The following is a 21,673-nucleotide window of genomic DNA, read 5'->3' as shown; positions in this document are numbered from 1 at the left end:
AAATAATCATTATTTGGCAGGGGGGAGGAATGCCATGAACTAAAAAGAGAAGATTAATAACATAAATTATATAAAAGTTTCCTTAATGTAAAAGACCGGTGAACATTAATTGTATAAATAAGTGTGGCAGCCACAAAAATGTGACACTCACATGTCCTTCAAGAGAATTTGTTGAGTGAGCATACTTGACTGTCAGCCTCCAGCTGCTGTCCATCAGATCCACCACGGCATTCACTGCAGGTCCATTCTTCCTCTGGACTGCTTCTGGACTGAATGAGCACAGGGGACTTTCTGGAGTTGACCTATTTCTGCTCATTGTGGGATGGTTTTAACGGATACTTTGGCTTAAGGACTTTCCATCTGCCCGGCTGACTCTTCCTCAGAACTGGTCCATGGTCTGAATCTCTTCCTACCCAATCCTTCCTCTCTCTTCCCCATCCACAGACCTGCATCATGGTCTGAAGGCTCCCCCTGCCAATTGCTCCCTCTCTTTTTATTTTCCACTGGTATCATCTACTTCTAACCGAACTGACACAATAGGGGAGTCTGTAATATGAGTACAGTGTTGTTCAGACTGTATGTTTATAAAGTATGGGCATGTATTTTTTTTCTGTCTTTGTATATAAAGAAGTGTGAATAGAGGGAATTGAGAGTAGGTAGAATTGTCTGAACAGAAGTAAGAATTGTAACAAGTATAAGAAGAGCTGGTTAGAGCTGGTGATGACAGAGCAACCCACTAGAAAGGTAGTCCAAGTAAATTTGTACTGTTGTTGTTCACATCCAATGATCAGAAGAGAAAGGATCCAACAGGACTTTCTGGTACAAAAAGAGGGCCCAGGACACTTTCCATGCACCAGAACTGGAATCAGGCCTTTGTTCAAAGACTCTTGATTCCTTTGAATGGGGAATGGTATTCAAATACAAAGATCTGTGTCTCTCATTTTTTTAAAAGCAGATTTTACCCATTTCATGTATTATGATGACTGACTTTTTTGTTTTATCCTGCCATTTATGTTTTTTATAGATGCTGCCTTTTGTTTGTTTTATAGTCTCCTTTTATTTCCTATCTTAAATATATATATTTTTTGTTAAAAAATTTCACTGCATATAATATATTCTGATTTTATTTTTATTTTTTCAACTATTTGGATAAATTGTGTTTTATCATCCCTATTTTGGAAGTTATATATGTTGTTTCTTATTCCTGTGATGGCTTCCCTAGAGTATACATCTTTAACTTATCAATATCTAATATTAATCAGTACCTTGTATACTTTTCCAGGGAACCACAGTGACTTTGAAGCTTTTTATTCTGTTTACTCCTTCTTGACTTAATATGCTCTTACTGTGATATATATTTAGATCCTTATCTTTTAAAATTCCAAAGACATTGTTCTTACCATTTTATGCAGTTTTCCTTATGTTTTGCCTATGTGTTTATCTCTTTTTTCCTTTATATTTTTCTAGCATCTCAGACCTTTCTGTCTGGAATCATTTTGCCCTCTGCCTAAAGTATATCTTTTAGAATTTGCTTTAAGGGAAGTGGGAGGTCTGCAATTGATAAAAGCCCTGTTTTTTCTTTGTTTCAAATGTTTTTATATTACCTCATACTTGAGGAGTATTTTTATTATCGCAGATATTTTCCTTTAGCACACTAATGATGTTCCACAATTTTCTGGTGGCCACTGTTGCTATTGAGAAATGTCTTAAGTATGAATCTTTTCATTGAAGATAATCAGTTCTCTGCATCCTCCCTAACTTGTTACTTTTAAATTTTCCTCTTTTCTTCCCTATAGTTTCACTATAATGTGCTAGTTGCAGATTTCTTTTTATTTATCATGTTTTGGAATCATTGGGATTTTTGAATCTGTTGTTTGATATCTTCATCAGCTATGGAAAATTTTTAGTCACCGTTTTTTCAAATTTTGCCTCTGTCCATTCTCTTTCATTTCCTGGGACTTTTGTCACATATATTAATTACGTTTTTTTCTCTTGATACTGGATCCTGGACAATTTCTTCTGATCTATCTTACAGTTCAGGCTCATAAATTCTTTTTTCAGTTGTATCTAGTATACTGTTAAACCTGTTCTCTGTATTTTTTAATTTGTTTTTGTATTTTTCATTTTAGAATTTCTTTTTTTTCTCCAAATCTAGTATGTTCTGGTGTTTTCTTTCTTTGTGTACCTGTCTGTCTTTAAATGTTTATCACTGTATTTAAAACACTATTTTTAGGATATAGTTGAGACCTACCATGGCAGTTCCTTTTTCTGGAGAAAAATTTTTGTCAGAACCTGAGATTTTTACTACTCAGCCTAAATATAAGGTTGAGGCTTGAGTGTCTCTGATCACTTTTGTGACAGAGCCTATGTTGAAAGTCTACACAAATGTTGATTTACTTACATTCACTCTTAATCTGAGGGTGTAGCCCTAAAGTGTCCCTGCAGCCATGGATACTTGTATATTTTGTGTATATAAAATCAGCTTCCACACTTCAGGGAGACTCTGGGCTTGTATTTCTGCCATCCTTGCCCCCTTTTTGGCAAACATCCTGTAAACAAAAGCATCTTTGAACTGGGTTTACCTTTCCAGGTTTTTGCTTTTTCTATATTCTGGCCCCAGTACCTCTTCATCATCCTGTAAGCTCTTGCTTTGAAGAATATATTTATCATGTAGCTTCCTTAGTTGTTCTTAGCTGAATTACCTAGCCTCCAAAAATTAGAAGCAGAAGTCATAATTGACCTTTAAGGTAGCAAAACTATTTCCATTTCCATCTGCCTCCCAGCTCTTACTGCATGCATACTAATTTTAACAATATCCCTGGAGTAGAGCAGGAGAATTTTTATATCATGTATATGTGAGCAATGCTATAATTGCCCTCTCAAGGCACATTAGTATGGACAACATCCTGACAGGTCCCAGCATATGAACCACATTGTCTTTTTAAAAAGCAATCATTGATTATTAGTAAGTTCTGCTGTTTAGATATCTGTAAAATACAGTATTAAAGTTTTGGTCCTTGTTATTGTTAAAAGCATTCTTTTAAATATGTAATAGCTGCTATTTGAATATTTTGTGTAAGCATATGACAGAATAGCTCCAAAGTCTCCTGTGTGTCGCATAGTTTGTCTTTGAAGAATAATGATGAAAGTTACCAAGTATCTTTCCTCTGTGTCCGGTAATTCTCTTACCTTCCATTGTGCTGTAGCTACTTTCCAAAAATGCAACAGAGAGGATGAGTAAAAATTCAGTGCTGGTGATTCCTAAATTACCTGTATCCTTCTCCATATCTGTTCCATTCTCAGTGATAATTACATGATACTTTTAAAAGTTGATTTTCTATTGAATAAATATTTAAAAAACTTGAAATGTTACTTGAGACCTAAAACTTTCAGCAAACAAAGCAGCAAAATGATTTAATTCACCATGAATCCACCAGGCTATGAAACTTAGGTCTTCTATTTGTTTCTGCATATCCAAATCACTGATTACAAGATAGAGAAGTAGCGCATTTAATAATTATCATAATTATTGCAGCAGGTTACCCTTACAGCAATAAATATACATAATATAACTTAACTGACTGATAGAGTTCAAACTATAAAGCATTTAAGGAAATTTTCATTCCAGTTAACATTTAGAATGCCTACTTGTATTTGTCAGTGAATAGTCGCATATTGACAATAAGTCCAAATGCTATGTTTTATTCATAATCCTGATGTTGGTATGCTAAATAGATTCAGTGCTAACCTATGACGTCACAGGATCATTGCTCCTAAGAACAGGGATGACAGGAATAATACAGAAGTATCTATTTGGCTAAAGTCCAACGATGAAGCCAAATTGTGGGTTTTGGCTAAATACTAAGGTTGCAACTGGACTTTGATGTATCTCTGGTGTTTTCTGGAATTCTACCTTTCCTATACATTACTCTTTTGGGAATAATGTTGTACTATGAAGCAACAGTAATCATAGGCTTTTAAAAATATTTCACTATATAATTTAAAACTTATCTTTTTTATCACAGAGTGTGCAAGCAAGCAGAATTTTAATTGAGAAATTTACATCTGAAAGCAAGGAAAGTGTTGTTACATTTAATCAGCGTAGGAGAAGTTCTAGGGTATGTATAATTTTTATTTGGAATTGTGGGTTGGTTGCTTTATCAGACTACAATTCAGATATTTCTAGTGTTTTCAGAAGTTATTTCTTGGTGCTTCCTCATTCTGGGAAATGCCTCAGAACATTCACTGGTGTCTTTGTTGAGGACATAGTTCCTCTTTTTCAAATATGTTGTCTTTATGACACTCAGAAGATGTTATTTACTAAGTAGTAGCAGGGTATCTGCTGTGAGTTTTCCTAAAATTTCTAAAATGTCTGGTTTTGCACTCATGTATCACTGCTTGCTCAAGCCTTAAATGATCAAAGGAACATGTTTATGAATCTTTTGACCAAATGGGGAAAGGGAAATTGTTTATGGCTCTGAACCAGAGTAAAGTTGAATTCTCTAAGTGGTGATTGGACTCATGCCCATAACTTTATTATCACTACGGTGTATCCAAGTAAACTAATCAAGTAACAAACACAATTAGAGAATAAAGAGATAGCAATTGAGGAGAGAAGAAGGGTATGAAATTTATATCACTGGTTTAATAAATGTCCTGAACTTCATGGGAGACAAATAGGAAACGGTTTTATTTCCCTTTCCTCAGGGCCTTCAGCCCTCTACCCACCTTGATGATATGTTGGGATGCTGAGGGCCACATAGTAGGGAGCCTTATTGACCTGGGACAAATCACATCCCTATTCTAGTCAGTTCACTAGGTTTAACATGTGCCTATGCCTCCTTCCTTATTCCTCATACAGTCAGATAATACTTTTTTTTTCTTGGAGGGGGTGATTTTCCTATGTAATATAGATGACTTTCGCTGTTTTCCTTACAGCACTTACTCACTGTCCTTATGGATGTTTGATCTTTTCATTTCTCGCCAGCTTGAGTGATATGTGGGGGTTGGTGGTCATATCATTCTTGTTTACTGTTTCATCCACAGCACCTGGAACAGTGACCATCACTTGAAAAAATAACTGAACCAACAATGACACTTTGCAGTTTGGGATGCTTGGGTATTATTGTAGCACTGCTTATACCTACCTGCCAGATACTCCCATTTTTAGCAGCTGTTTCTAATCCCTCCTCCCCACTGCCCCCGGCAATATTCTTTAAACACAGGAATAATTATGTCAGTCAGTCTCAGGAGACTAAGTCCAGTGATCAGAGTCAGAGTGCTTAACGAAGCCTCATAACCCGGCCTCAACTGTATTTTCCACCTTACCTCCCATTATGCTGCTGCTTCCGTGTGACCTCCTTGTGCCCTGCACTCTGCCTGCACCAGAGTCCTTGGGGACTAAAATCTGGCACCTTGCTACTTCTCTGTGCTTGTTTAGGCTGTCCCGTTGGCCTGGGATATTCTCAGCCCCTTCTCAGTCTATGGGAATGTCACTGCCTTTCACAGGCCAGGCCTAATGCTGCCTCTTCCAGCCGGTCTGTCCAGGCTCCTTCCCGCTCAGAACTGACCTCTCCCTCTCCCGTGCTCTCTTTACACCTGTTTACATGCCAGCTTTACAGTCATTGTGACAGCTGCTTTGAATTATAATTATTTCTTTATGTCTGTTTTCACCATCATACATGAAACATTTTTTTTTTGGTACCTGCTACTCTATGTGGTATATTAGTACTTCCCAAATCTTTTAGTATATAGTTCTCAAGTGAGTAATAATATTTGTGTGATCTTCAGGAGTAAAAGGTTGAGGCTGCTCATGATTTAGAGGAGACTGTTCAGGGAACAGCAGCCACTCCAGATCCCACTTGTGCAGTCCCAGGGCTCAGGAGGTTAGTGGCTCAGTGTATCTACAGCCCATTTACACACACTTGTGCTACTTACTGGAAACTGGTGTTTGTAATATCAAGTTGAATTAAAAAAAAAGATAGTTTCCATTATTATAGACTTTTTAAAATTAATTGATGGATTTTAAGTTTACTCCTGTGAAGTCAACGATTTCAAAATCAGTAATAACTTGTAGTTTAATAAATATTTCTGCATTTCATAAATTTACCTAAAACAGTTATCATTAGCCAATTGTCATATGATATTTCAGTTTACCAAATAATATCTAGAGTCAATGCATATTTATCATTTGATTATTTCACAGTTTTTTTTCCTAAGAAAATCTGCATCATTTGAAAATATCCGAAAGTGTTTCAGTACACAATCTCCACAATTAAAGGTATGATAATTTTTCAGTTTCTGTTATTCAAAAAAAGTTTATATTTCTAGTAGTAATCACCACCTATATTTTTTGGTTGCTTTCTTGCAATGGTAGCATCAGTTGATTCATCCAGAGTTGATTGAAATCTTGGATTCCAGTGTGTATTTGGTAGCTGTTGGTAGGGCCAATTTTCAAAATCTCATGGAAGTGTCTCATATTCACACTTTGACTTTACTCGGTATATTATAAGTCAAGTCACTTACAGTATTGATCTACATGTGCATCGGGCTCCCAGTTTTAAAGCATTTTCATGGACACTATTCCAGGTTGATCTTGACCTCACAACATCCTGATGAGAAGGAAGATGAGACAGATATTATGCTTGTTTTATATGTGAAAAAGCAAAGGTCAGGTGATAAATGGCAGAGCCGGTACTTAAACCCACACCTTCTCTTACCAAATGCAATGTACTTTGCTTTGCAACAAGAATCCATAAGCCTTTTTGAGCACCGATCTTACTCTCAGCGGCATTAGCTCTCAGCTTCTGTTTTTCTCTCTGAAATCTGACAGTCAACTTCCTTGATTCCTCATGTTACTTGCTTCTAACTTGCTTTTAACCTGCTTAACTTTAGACTGCTTCCTATTTCATTTCTGACATTCTTCTTTCTTATTGATTTTCTGATTGTTCTGTTTTGTATCCCTGTACACTGACACTATCCTTAAGATTTTTTCTATTGATATATGACATTATATTATTTTGGGTGTACAACATAATTATTTGATATTTGTATACATTGTGAAATGATCATCACAGTAAGTCTAGTTAACGTCCATCATCCCACATGCATTTTTTTTTCTTGTGATGAGAACTGCTAAGATCTACTTTCTTAGCAACTTTCAAATACACAATACGATATTTTAACTATAGTCACCATGCTCTACATTAAATCATCCCCAGGACTTATTTATTTTACAACTAGAAGTTTGTACCATTTTGCCCATGCCCCACTCTCTGCCTCTGGCAACCACCAATCTGTTCTCTTTGAGTTTGTTTTAGATTCTGCATATAAGTGAGATCATACAGTATTTCTCTTTCTCTCTCTGACTTACTTCACTTAGCAGAATGCCCTCAAGGTCCATCCAGGTTGTTGCAAATGGCAGGATTTCCTTCTTTTCTATGGCTGAATGACATTTTATTGTGTGTATATCTCTGTCTATATCACATTTTCTTTATTCATTCATTGTTGGGCACTTAGGGTGTTTCCATATCTTGGCTGTTGTGAATAATGCTGCAGTGACCACAGGAGTGTAGATATCTCTTCTAGATCCTGATTTCATTTCCCTTTGGATATATACTCAGAAGTAGGATTGCTGGATCATGTAGTAGTTCTATTCTTATTCTTTTGAGGAACCTCTGTGCTATTTCCATAGTGGCTGTACCAGTCACATTCCCTTCAACAGCATACAAAGGTTCCCTTTTCTTTAGAGTCTCACCAGCACTTGATGTCTCTTATCTTTTTGATAATGGCCATTCTAACAGGTGTGAGATGATATCTCATTGTGATTTTGATTAGCGTTTCCCTGATGATTAGTGATGTTAAGCATCTTTTCATGAACCTTTGGTCCTTTGTATGTCTTCTTTGGAAAAAACCTCTGTTGGGTTCCTTTGCTCATTTTTAAATTGACTTGTTTGCTCTTCTTGCTATTGTAAAAGTTCCTTGCATATTTTAGAACTAACCCCTTATCAGATAGATGGTTTGTAAATATTTTCTCCCATTTCATAGGTTGCCTTTTTATTTTGATGACAGTTCATCTTGCTCTGCAGATAGTTTTTTAGTTTGATGTGTGGTCCCACTTGTTTATTTTTGCTTTTGTTGCTTGTGCTTCTGGTGTCATATCCAAAAAATTATCACTAATACGAACAACAAGGAGCTTTTCCCTATGATTTCTTCTAGTTTTACAGTTTTGGGTTTTATACTTAAGTCTTGAATCCATTTTGAGTTACTTTTTGTGAGTAATGTAAGGTAGAAGTCCAATTTCATTCTTTAGCATGTGAATATTCAGTTTTCCCAGGACAGTTTATTGAGTTTATTGTACTTTCACCATTGAGTATTCTTGGCTCCCTTGTCAAATATTAGTTGATCATATATGCGTGGGATAATTTCTGAACTCTTGATTCTGTTCCATTGGTCTGTGTCTGTTTTTATGACAGCACCCTAAGCTGTTTTGATTACTATAGCTTAGTAATTGAATTTGAAATCAGGAATTGTGATGCCTCCAGTTTTTTTCTTTCTCAGAATTGCTCTGGCTGTTTGGGGCTTTTTGTAGTTCCATATAAATTTTAAGATTTTTTTCTCTGTTTCTGTGAGAAATACTATTGGAATTTTGATAGGGTTTGTCTTGAATCTATAGATGGCTTTGTATAGTATGGATATTCAAAAATACTAATTCTTCTGATTCATGAACATGAGATATCTTTTATTTATTTGTGTATTCAATTGCTTTCATCAGTATGTTGTAACTTTTAGTGTACAAATCCTTCACTTCCTTGGTTAAATTTATTCCTAAGTATTTTATTATTTTTGATACTATGGTAAATGGATTACTTTGTTTCTTTTTCAGATAATTCATTATTAGTGTATAGAAATGCAACTGATTTTTGTATGTTGATTTTGTTTTCTGCAACTTACTGAATTCATTATTAGTTCTAACATTTTTTTTCATGTCGTTTAGTGTTTTCTCTATATAAGACCATATCATCTGCATACAGAGACAGTTTAACTTCTTCTTTTCAGGTTTGGATGGCTTTTTTGCTTTTTATTTTGTAATTGCTCTGGCTAGAACTTCCAGTATTGTGTTAAATAAAACTGACAAGAGTGAGCACACTTGTCCTGTTCCTGATCTTAGTGGGAAAGCAATCAACCTTTCACAAGTGAGTATGGTATTAGCTGTGAGTTTGTCATATATGGCCTTTATTATGTTGAGGTATGTTCCCTCTGTAGTCACTTTGTTGAGAATTTTTATCCTGAAAGGATGTTGAACTTTCTCAAATGCTTTTTATGTCTTTATTGAGATGATCATGATCCTTACCTTTCATTCTGTTAATGTGATATATCGCATTTCTTGATTGGTGCATGTTGAATCATCCTTGCATCCAAGGCATAAATCACACGTGATCATGTTATATGATCTGTTTAATGTGCTGTTGAATTCAGTTTACTAGTACTTTCCTGAGAATTTTTGCATTGACATTCATGGAATATCAGTCACAAAAAAAGAAGAAAATCTTGCCTTTTGTAACAACATGCACGGACCATTGGGCATTATGATAAATGACAGAGAAAGGGGGACTGGATTTAAGATGGTGAAATAGAAAGATCCTGAACTTACCTTCCATCACACAAAAAATTTAAAGTTATATTATTTGGAATAATTATCCTCTGAAAAGGACCTGAGAACTAGATGAAGAGTGCTTCCACAACAAAGATAAAAGATGCATCCAGATGAGTAGGAGAGGCAGAGATTAAAGAGACAACAGAAAAGTTCAGTGAAACTTAGCTGGTTCTTTGAGAAGATAAAGTTGACTAGCCTTTAGCTAGACTATCCAAGAAAAAAAGAGAGAGGATTTAAATAAATAAAATCACAAATTGAAGAGGAGAAGTTACAACTGATATTGTAGAAATACAAAGGATCATAAGGGAATGATGATACAATGAATAATTATATTCCAACAAATTGTACAACCCAGAAGATACGGAAAAATTACTAGAAACATTCAGTCTACCAAGACTGAGTCATGAAGAAATAGAAAATCTGAATAGACTGATTTCTAGTAAGGAGATTGAATCAGAAATCAAAAATGTCCCAACCAACAAAAGTCCAGGACTAGGTAGCTTGCTTCACTGATGAATTATTCCAAACAGTCATAGAAGATTTAATACCTATCCTTTTCAAACTCTTCCAAAAAACTGAAGAAGACAGAAACCTTCCAGATACATTTTATAAGGCCAGAATTGCCCTGATACCAAAACCAGACAAGGACATCACAAAAAAAAAAAAAAAAGAAAAAGAAAAGAAAAAGAAAATTACAGGCAAATTTTTTTGAACATCGATGCAAAAATCCTCAACAAAATATTAGCAAACTGAATTCAACAGTACATTGAAAGGATCATACACCATGATCAAATGGATTTTATACCAGGGATGCAAGGGTGGTCCAACACCCTCCTATCAATCAGTGTGCTACACCTCATTAACAAAGGCTAAAAATCATATGATCATCTCAACAGATGCAGAGGAAGCATTTGACAAAATTCAACATACATTTATGATTAAAAACTCTCAACAAAACAGGTATAGTGGGAATGCACCTCAACATAAAAGGCCACATGTGACAAACCCAAAGCTAATACACTCAATGGTGAAAAGTTGAAAGCTTTTTGTATAAGATCATAAACAAGACAAGGATGTCAACTCTTGTTACTTTTATTCAACGTAATATGGAAGTCCTAGCCACAGCAACTAGGTAAGAAAAATAAAAGACAACCAAATTTGAAAGGAAGCATTAAATCTGTTACAGATATATGATATTATATATAGAAAACTCTAAGGATACCACCAAAAACCTGTTAGAACTAATAAATGAAGTCACAGGGTACAAAATTAATATAGAGAGATCTGTGGTGTAAACTAATAATGAAGTATCAGAGAAATTAAGAAAAAAATCCCATTTACAATTGCATCAAAAAGAATAAAATACCTAGGAATAAATTTGCCCAAGGAAGTGAAAGACTTGTACACAGAAAACTATTAAGTTATTGGTGAAAGAAATTGATGAAGACACAAATAAATGGAAAGCTACTCTGTGCTCAAGGATTAGAAGAATCAGTATTGTTCAAATGTCCATACTACCCAAAGCAATGTACAGATTGAATATAATCCTTATCAAAATTCCAAAGGCATTTTTCATAGAACTAGAGCAAATAATTCTGAAAATATTATGGAACCACAGAAGATCCTGAATAGCCAGAACAATCTTGAGAAAGAACAACAAACCTGGAGGTATCACATTCCCTGATTTCAATGCATACTACAAAACTACAGTAATCGTAACAGCATGGTATAGGCACAGACACACAGATCAGTGGAACTGGATTGAGAGCCCAGAAATAAACCCACACATACATGGGCAATTAATTTGCAACAAAGGAGCCAGGAACATACAATGGAATAAGGACCGTCTCTTTAATAAATGTTTTTGGGGAAACTGGACAGCTACATGCAAAGGAAGGAAATTAGACCACTATCTTACACTGTACACAAAAGTTAACTGAAAATGGACTAAGACTTGAATGTAAGACCTGAAACCCTAAAATTTCTAGAAGAAAACATGGATGTTAACCTTATTGACATCCGTCTTAGCAATGTTTTTGTCTCTGACTCTGAAGGCAAAGTAAACTAAAGTAAAAATAAACAAACAGGACTGTATCAAACTAGAAACCTTATGTACAGTGAAGGAAACCGTCATCAAAACGAAAAGGTAACCTATTGAATGGGAGAAAATATGAAAATCATACTTCTGATAATGGATTAATATCCAAAATATATAAAGTGCTCATATACTCAACAACATAAAAACAACATGATTAAAAAATTGGCACAGTGTCTGAATAGACACTTTTCCAAAGAAGATATACAGATGTCCAACAGGTACATGACAAGACATTAATCATTGCTAATTATTAGGGAAATGCAAATCGAAACCAGTGATCTATCATCTCACACCTGTTGGAATGACTGTTATCCAGAAGGCAAGAAATTATAAGTGTTGGAGAGGAGGTGGAGAAGAGGAAACCTTCATTATTGGTGGGATTGTAAATTGGTACAGCCGCTATGGAAAGCAGTATGGAGAGTCCTCAAAAAATTAAGAATAGAACTACCATGTGACCCAGCTATTCCACTTTTGGATATTTATCCAGATAATATGAAAACACTAATTGGAAAAAGATATAAGCACCTCATGTTCATTGCAGCATTATATATATTATATGTATATATACTACTACTCAGCCACAAAAAAGAATGAAATTTTTTTTAACATTTTTTATTGATTTATAATCATTTAAAAGAATGAAATCTTGTCACTGGCAACAACGTGGATGGACTTTGAGGGTATTATTCTAAGCCAGAAGGAAAAAGATAAATATCATATGATTTCACTCATTTGTGGAATCTAAGACAAAGCAAAACAAAACAAAACCAGAATAAATTAACAAACAAAACAAAACAAAAATAAACTCATAGGTACAGAGAACAAATTGGTGGTTACCAGAAGAGAAGGGGTCTGGTGGGTGGGGAAAAGGGCTGAAGGAGTCAATTGTGTGGTGATGGATGGTAACTAGACTTTTAGGGGTGATAACTTTGTAGTGCATCAGATGTTGACATATAGTGTTGAACACCTGAAACTTATATAATAAAAAAGATAGAGAATGATAAATACTGTCCTCATTTATATATGGACTCTAAAAAGCTGAACTTACAGAAACATAAAGTAGAATAGTGGTTGCCAGGGCTGGGGCAGGAGGATAGGAATGGGGAGATGTTGGTAAATGGGTACAATCTTCCATTTATAAGATAAATGAAACTGGAAAGTTGTTAAAAGAGTAGCTCTTAAATGTTATCACCATTACAAAAACAACAGTGATTATATGAGGGGATGGAGGTGTTAACGAACCTTACTGTGATAATCATTTCACAATATATATATGTGTATCGTATCTTTACACACTGTTCCTTTAACTTAATATGTTATATATCAATGATATCTGAGTAAAGCTGGAAAACAAATAAAAAACCCAAACCTACTCTGAGAGTTCTCTTCATAGTTGCAGATTCTGTCAGTAATTCCCTCCCAAGTGTTCTACAGAGCTGCATAATCCGTATCTAGCCAGCACGCAGGGAATTTGCGTATCTTACGTTCTACTTTTTTTCAGGCATATGTCTTCTTGGTACATTCATATGTGTTTATATTTCTTGATATATACATATGCATATATTCTATAGTCTGTAGTTCTCTGTTATTTCTTGAGATGGGGGAAGTGTAGTAAGTTACAGAGGGTCAGTATCTCTATTGGACTTTAGTACATCTTAAAGTAAATGACTAGCTTGTATGGAATTGTTATATTTAGAATTTGGACCTATATTCACTACAAAGAAAAATATTTCTATAGCAAATTATTATTTATTAGCAAAATTAAATGCAGTTGATTTATTGACAGTGGCTCAATAGGCAGAATATACTATATAAAGGCTTGGAACTAATCTCCCTTTTATTAATAGTGAGTGTTGTTAGAGTTTTAGGTACTAATGCACAATTGTAAAATATTTATTAATGTATTATAATATTAATATTGCTAAAAATTAAGTTGACTCTAATGATTAGATAAAATGAATATTAGGCTGAAATTCTGTTACTTAAGCCTATAAGTGCCGAATTGAAAATTATTGTGGAGAATATTTGAATGCTATGTATAGAAATTCAAGTTGTTAAAGTGCTTTTGAAAGTAGACTCACAAATTGATTTTATAGTGCAAGGCATTTTAATAATTTTCCCATTATACCAATTTTTTTTGCATTAAAAGGAAAAGTAGAATGTGTACTTTATTTGGATATGTGAAGAGCATTCTCTCTCTCTTTTTTTTAACATCTTTTATTGCTTTATAATCATTTTACAAAGTTGTGTCAAATTCCAGTGTAGAGCACAATTTTTCAGTTATACATGAACATATATATATTCATTGTCACATTTTTTTCTCTGTGAGCTACCATAAGATCTTGTGTATATTTCCCTGTGCTATACAGTATAATCTTGTTTATCTATTCTACAATTTTGAAATCCTGTCTATCCCTTCCCACCCTCTGCCCCCTTGGCACCCACAAGTTTGTATTCTATGTCTATGAGTCTATTTTTGTTTTGTATTTATGCTTTGTTTGTCTTTTTTTTTTTTTTTTTAAGATTCCACATATGAGCGATCTCATATGGTATTTTTCTTTCTCTTTCTGGCTTACTTCACTTAGAATGACATTCTCCAGGAGCATCCATGTTGCTGCAAATGGCATTATGTTGTCGATTTTTATGGCTGAGTAGTATTCTATTGTATAAATATTACCACATCTTCTTTATCCAGTCGTCTGTTGATGGACATTTAGGCTTTTTCCATGTCTTGGCTATTGTAAATAGTGCTGCTATGAACATTGGGGTGCAGGTGTCATTTTCAAGTAGGGGTCCCTCCTAGAAGAAAATATAGGCAAAACATTATCTGATATACATCTCAAAAATGTTCTTGTAGAACAGTCTACTCAAGCATTCTCTTTTAATTAAAAATATATAAGATCACAATTAATGCATACCTACTTTATGGTGTTATTTTTATTTAGCTAATGAAATGTCATATGACCAAACAAATTATTATAGTTTAACTAACCCACTTATTAACTTATAAACTCACTTTTGAAAAATATTGAAAAAGATTAAAAAATTTTCAGTGGTGACCAAATTACATTAATAGTAATTGTTACTGGATTAATTTTGTATGTATAACAGTTACATTGATTTTTTCTGTTTCTTTGTTTCTTTATAAATAAGAGAGTAAAGTCTGCAGTTGAGTTGAAGAAGGAGGAAACCACAGCTCCGTTAGCGATTAAAGATGACATGCAAAGCAATATGAAAGAGATGATGATTCAGAAAACAAAGGAGTTGGAGCGTCCGATGATTGAGCAAAAGGAAGCTGAGGAATCCGCCTCTGTGAAAGAAAATATAGATACTATCTTAGACAGCATTCAGGACAAAGGCAGTTTGAGAAACCTGTCTCTCTCTCTCATTGAAGCATCTAGACAAGCTGGCATTAGTTACATTGTTTATCCCAAGAGAAAGAGCATGAAACTGAAGAAAGGATTGAAACCTAGTAAACTTACAGTTGTGTGTGATGAGTTATCCAAGCCTCCAAAAACTCTTAAAAGGTCTTGTTTAATCAATAATGGTTATAGTTTAAGAAATATATTATGGTTTTGTCCTTAATTTTATAATTTACCCATTGAAGAATCCTTTTATATATGTATTTCCTGGGCCCATCTCTGATACCAAATAATTTATCAGTCAGGGTTCCAGTAGTAAACAGAGCACAGTCAAGTTAGGATAATTCTAGAGAAGTGTAACAAAGGAGCAATTTGCAAGGATGTCAGGGCACCAGGAGACACAAATGACAGAGAAGTATTTGGGGATAGAAATAATACAGCCAATGTCTACCCCTAAGTCTGAGAGGACAAAAAAAAAAATGTAGGGGGATGATTACTATAACTTGGAAAAGAAGAATTGTATAGAAAGGATTTCCTTGAAAGAAGTTACGAACTTTGGTCAAGGATCGTGGCCTGTTTGAGGCAACCCTTCAGGAGGGAGCCAGAGGAATAAATATTTGACTTCACTCTCCTTGCCTTTTTGGGGCTCCTGACTGGACATACTTGAGAGAACCACAAGGGCCCTGTGGATGTACCCTGTACAGACTAATACTCCAGGGCAAAGAGCAAGGGATGAGAGTAGTGTTATTAAAGATGTGAGACCTCATCATGTAGAGTCTTGTAGCCTATGGTGGAGAGAGAGCTTGATTTGCATGCTGGGTAGTAAGGAAATCTCTTAGAAAGAGTGACATGATTGGTTTAAGTTTTTAAAAAAAAAAAAAACCGCGCCGGTTGCTACGTGGAGAATGGATGATGAAAGACCAAGAGTAGAAGAAGGGAGTTGAGACATTATTGTACTCTAGGCAGAAGAGACGATAGTGGCTTGTATTGGAATGTGGAGACGAGCGGGAAGCGTCACAAAGTAAGGGAAGGGAGGGGTATTGACTTTTCTCACTTTTATTCTCCAAATTTTAGCACTAGGTCTTTCTCATAGTACACACTCAGTAAAATATTTATGAAATGATGGGATTTAATTTTTTTTTCTTTCCAATGGGATATGTTTATTCTCTTTTGTGTAGTCAGTACAGTTAGCACACAGTAAATATTACTGAATGAAAACTGTGTAGATAATGGAGAATTTGAGGAGGATAATCCTAGAAATGCAGCATTTGAGAGCATGTTAGAAGTCATCTAATTTAACAGTCTACTCAAGAAAGGTGGGATCTGGGATGTTTGTTTGGCAATCTACTATGAAGTCAGAGTTTCCTTCTTCCCGTTTCCTCAAGTTCATGTCCTTACCAACCATTTGGGTGGCATCTCCTTTCTCACATCAAGTTTTACCTCCTTTGCATTTTCTCTGGTTGTGGGGTGGGGGTGTAAATTAAACCTGAAAGGAGCACTGACCCCTTATTTCAGTTCTCTACAAAGGCTACATCTTTAGTAACAGTCTCCTGATTTTATAAACTCTAGAGAGTCTTCATATGATGTTAATGAAAGAACAGGAGGACTTTGTATAAAAATAACATGTGATTTTATTTCAATAACAAATAGTAATTTTGTCTGTGGCTGAGTTGTTTTATTGATTATAAAAATAATTGTATTTTTGTAATTTAAAAATCACTCTTTTAAAAACTAGATCAATGTCTCACGGAATCCTTCCAGAACAGAAGAAATTTCTGCTCAAAGTTCCATTATATGAACGTCAGTTTCGGTGTCCCAGCCTACCTTTGTATTTATATTTTGACAAATTTGCCCAGAGTAAGGGAGGTATTCCAAAGAATAGTGATCCTCGAACATGGGCTCTTGAAATGTTCTCTAAGCCTAAACGTGAGAAGACAACCACAAGGGAGAAAGTCATTAAAATATCTGTTGATAAAGACTTTCCTGAAAGAGTGAAAAAGCCGCTAAAACTAGAGTTGAGTGATTGTCTGAAGTCTGATCTGCCTCCAGAGGTCGTTAGACATTATGAATCCGAAGTGAAGATCTTGACCGAAGAAATAAATAGTAAGAAGAAATATCCTGCATTTTTATACTGTAGGCGTGGAGCTCTTTACAGGAAATTGGGAAAGTTACAGAGTGCCATGAATGATCTTCAGAAAGTAAGTTTTATTGAATCTAAATAACAATACTAAAATTTACTCTTCCTTATATTTGTATATTGACTTTTACTAGAATTTTGAACAGTGACTATTTGTAGTATACATGTGGGATTGTGAAACTATAATTGCTGGCATTTTCAAATAATTAACACTAAAAACACTAGATTTTGTTTGTCAGGTTGGGAAGCATCATTTTATACTATATGCATACAAAGCCATTGGGATCAATAATGTTTGAAAATTTATTTGGTAGGATATCTTCCTTTAATAAAGCAATTTAAATTGAATTTATACATTTATTTTCTAGGCTATACTCTTGGAGCCATTGTTTCTCAATGCCTATTGGCACCGACATTTCATTTATCTTTTCCAAGGCAAAATTAACGAAGCTTTGGATGACTTGAATTATATAAATAAATATAATAAAAATAATGCAGGTGGGTTGTCTGTGCAGTTATATTACTTATATCTTTACCTAAGATTTCGTCATTTAGTGTTATTATAAAGATACATAATTCAAGACATATCATTCTCCAAAAGTGGTTGTGACTTTCTAAGATAAATTTATTCTTGATGTTGTAAATTTAGGGCTCTTGTGATCCTATATATATTTTTAAAAATACTCATCATGATTTGAAATGTTGATATCTTTGGTATACATTACAATAAATTGATTCCTTACTGCTCATCCCATAAGAGGAATATAAAGTTAAAATTTTGAATTACAGAGACAGTGTACAAACCTAATTTGAATTAGTGTTATAATGTTCTTAAGACTTCTCATATGGATGAAATGTATACATCTGTGCTTATGTACCGTCTTTTAACCAACTTAAACTACTAGACGTGGGAGATTTGAGGAATGAGAAAATGTCATATTTATCTTTGTATCCCTAGCACTTACAACATACCCCTGGAAAATAATGAGCTTAATAAATGTTTTTTTAATCTATGCTCATCTCTGCTAAAAGTCCATAAAATTTTCTGCCATCAAAATCTAACCTTTTACTATGAACATTAAAAGGTTATGATTTTGCTTTGTTGAAATAAATAACAAATCTTAAATTAAATGTTTAAAAGGGTATAATAGAGAAACACTATTCTGAGACTACATTTTTTGGAGGGAGAAGAATTAATCTTTTAAAATTTAGAACTGTAACACTAAATTTTGACTTTTTAATTTTCTTTAGAGGCATATCTTTCAAAGGCAGAAATTTTCAGAAGAAAAAAAGACATGACTTTGGCGATTCTAAACTACACTCAGGCAATTAAGTGCAAGCCCATGGATGCTGATACATATTTCAGGAGGGGTGAGATGTATGAAGTAGAAAACAAAGTACTGGCCATTGATGACTTTTCTAAAGTAAGCTGTATCACATAGAATGTTGCCATTTATATATTTTAGAGGATGATATTCCTATCCTAATATTATAGCAAATTGTTGAAATTCTTTTGTATATGTTGTATAATCAAAATTAATTTATTATAGGTTAGAGCCTGGAGCATTCATTTCTGGGACTGTTATTGACATTATGTCAATATTTTAAAAAAATTATTAGTGAATAAATGGGTTCATATCAGAGTTGGGTGTGGGAGCATTGAGACAACTGTGAAGGGGACTTGACTTTTCCAGCTCTCTCCATTGCATCAAAAAGAATAAAATACCTAGGAATAAACATACCTTTTGGAGTACAAAAGACCTGTACTCCAAAAACTGTAATACCGATGAAAGAATTGAAGACAACACAAACAGATGGAAAGATATACCATGTTCTTGGTTTGGAGGAATCAATATTGTTAAAAATGACCATACTACCCAAGGCAGTATTCAGATTCAGTGCAATCCCTATCAAATTTTTCACAGAACTGGAACAAAAAATTTAAAACAGAAGACTCCTAAATAGCCAAAACAATCTTGAGAAAGCAGAACAGAGCTGGAGGAATTATGCTTTCTGACTACAGACTACACCATAAAACTACAGTAATCAAAACAGTATTATCCAGGCACAAAAACAGACACACAGATTAATGGAACAAGATAGAAAGTCCAGAAATAAACCCACACACTTATGGTCAATTGATCTACAACAAATGAGGCAAGAATATACACTGGAGAGAAGACAGTTTCTTCAATAAGTGGTGCTGGGAAAACTGGACAGCTACATGTAAAAGAATGAAATTGGAACATTCTCTAACACCATGTACAAAATAAACTCAAAATGGATTAAAAGCCTAAATGTAAAACTAGATACTATAAAACTCCTAGAGGAAAACAGGCAGAACACTGTTGGACATATATCACAGCAATATTTTTTTTGATCCATCTCCTAGAGTAATGGAAGCAAGAGCAAAAATAAACAAATGGGACCTAATCAAAGAAACACTTTTGCACAGCAAACCATAAACAAAACAAAAAGACAACATACAGAATGGGGGAAAGTATTTGCAAATGATGTGACCAACGAGGGATTGATTTCCAAAATATACAAGCAGCTCATACAGTTTAATATCAAAACAAATGAACAACCCAATCAAAAAAATAAGCAGAAGATCTTAATATACAGTTCTCCAAAGAAGACATCTAGATGGCCAACAGGCACATGAAAAGATGCTCAACATTGTCAATTGTTAGAGAAATGCAAGTCAAAGCTGTAGTGAGGTATCACCTCACACCAGTCAGAGTGGCCATCATTGAAAAGTCTACAAATAATAAATGCTGGAGAGGGTGTGGAGAAAAGACTTCCTATGCTATTGGTGAAAATGTAACTTGGTGCAGCCACTATGGAAAACAGGATGAAATTTCCTTTAAAAACTAAAAATAGAGTTACCATATGATCCAGCAATCCTACTCCTGGGCATATAATTCAAAAAGATACATGCACCCCAAAGTTCGTAGAAGCACTGTTTACAATAGCCAAGACATGTAAGCAACCTAAATGTCCATGGCAGATGAGTGAATAAAGAAGATGTATATATATACAACGGAATATTACTCATCCATTAAAAAGAATGAAATAATACTATCTGTAGCAACATGGAAGGAACTAGAGATTATCATACTTAGTGAAGTAAGTCAGATAGAGAAAGACAAACCCGTGGTATCACTTACATCACTTATGTGTGGAATATAATAAATGATACAAATGAACTTATTTACAAACCAGAAATATACTCACAGACATAGAAAACAAACTTACGTTTACCAAAGGGAAAAAGAGGGTAGGGATAAATTAGGGGTTTGGGATTAACAGATGCACACTACTATATATAAAATAAACAACAAGGACCTACAGTATAGCAAAGGAAACTATATTCAATATCTTGCAATAACCTATAATGGAAAAGAATCTGAAAAGAATATATATAATGCATATATATATAAAGAATGCATATAATGCATATATATATAAAACCAAACCATTTTCTGTATAACTAAAACGTTGTAAATCAGCTATACTCCAATAAATTTATTTTAATTGGCTAATGCACTAACTTGAAGTCAAACAAGCTTCAAATCTTTAGTGTTTTTTGGTTCTGTTTTAAAAATACCTTGTAATATTTATGTTTCAATTTCCCCCCACCATCAACAAGCAAGGAGTTCTACAACTGAGTATACAATGATTTAGTCTGTTCACTCTATTACTCTATATGTGAATGTGAAATGGGTGAAATATACCAATATAAATTCATTTCTTTTCACTATTTTAGGGCCTAGATTAATCAATATTTGATTTGATTGAGTCAGCCTTGATGTGTTCTAGTATGTATCATCTTTAATTGGAATAAAATGCTGTGTTAGATCCAATATAACCCCACTCTAGTTGAACAATTCACTTACGAGGTTTTATTAGTAGAAATTTCAGTGTGTGGAAGTTTTGACTACTCTTATTATCACATGCTGTGAGTTTTTGTTTTTTTAACAACACCTCCCCTTTCTAAAATTTGATGACAAATGGACGTCCTAAAGTCTTTAAATGTATAACTGAAAGTTTTGTCATCTTAAAGTAGTTTGCTTTTATGTAATCTAAATTAAAAACATGGTTTTAGTCCATTTAATTTGCTATGTATATACTTTTTATATACTTTTTTTCATTATGTGATATATTTTTGTGCCTCTCCTCTGCTTCCCATGTAGTGTATTTTTTATGATCCCAAAAGAACAGATGCATTATTTAAACGTGGGATGTTTTACTATGAAAATGAAAACTGGATTGCAGCAGAACAGGATTTTACAGCTTTGTTAAATATAGATCCCCAAAATTCTCAAGCAAGGTGAGAATTTTTTTTTAGATACAGCTTTCAAAATTGTTTTGAAATACATTCTCAGAAAAGAGAATTGCTTGAAATACATCAGACAGCC

The 21,673-nt window shown here is 34.2% G+C and overlaps 1 protein-coding gene across 1 annotated transcript in view; it reads left to right on the top strand.

Annotated features, from left to right (window-relative positions):
- Positions 1–21,673, top strand: part of TTC6 (tetratricopeptide repeat domain 6) — a 160,962-nt gene that overhangs the window by 90,848 nt on the left and 48,441 nt on the right. The window contains exons 9-15 of the mRNA XM_074365615.1: positions 4,026–4,118; positions 6,206–6,280; positions 14,907–15,280; positions 16,851–17,313; positions 17,621–17,750; positions 18,504–18,676; positions 21,449–21,585. Coding sequence (XP_074221716.1) covers positions 4,026–4,118; positions 6,206–6,280; positions 14,907–15,280; positions 16,851–17,313; positions 17,621–17,750; positions 18,504–18,676; positions 21,449–21,585 — 1,445 coding nt within the window. The remainder of the gene's footprint in view (positions 1–4,025; positions 4,119–6,205; positions 6,281–14,906; positions 15,281–16,850; positions 17,314–17,620; positions 17,751–18,503; positions 18,677–21,448; positions 21,586–21,673) is intronic.

This window comes from Camelus bactrianus, chromosome 6 (assembly GCF_048773025.1).
Source record: "Camelus bactrianus isolate YW-2024 breed Bactrian camel chromosome 6, ASM4877302v1, whole genome shotgun sequence".
Taxonomy (NCBI): domain Eukaryota; kingdom Metazoa; phylum Chordata; class Mammalia; order Artiodactyla; family Camelidae; genus Camelus; species Camelus bactrianus.
Note: the sequence above shows the minus strand (reverse complement) of the source record. Positions and strands in the feature narration are given on the sequence as shown.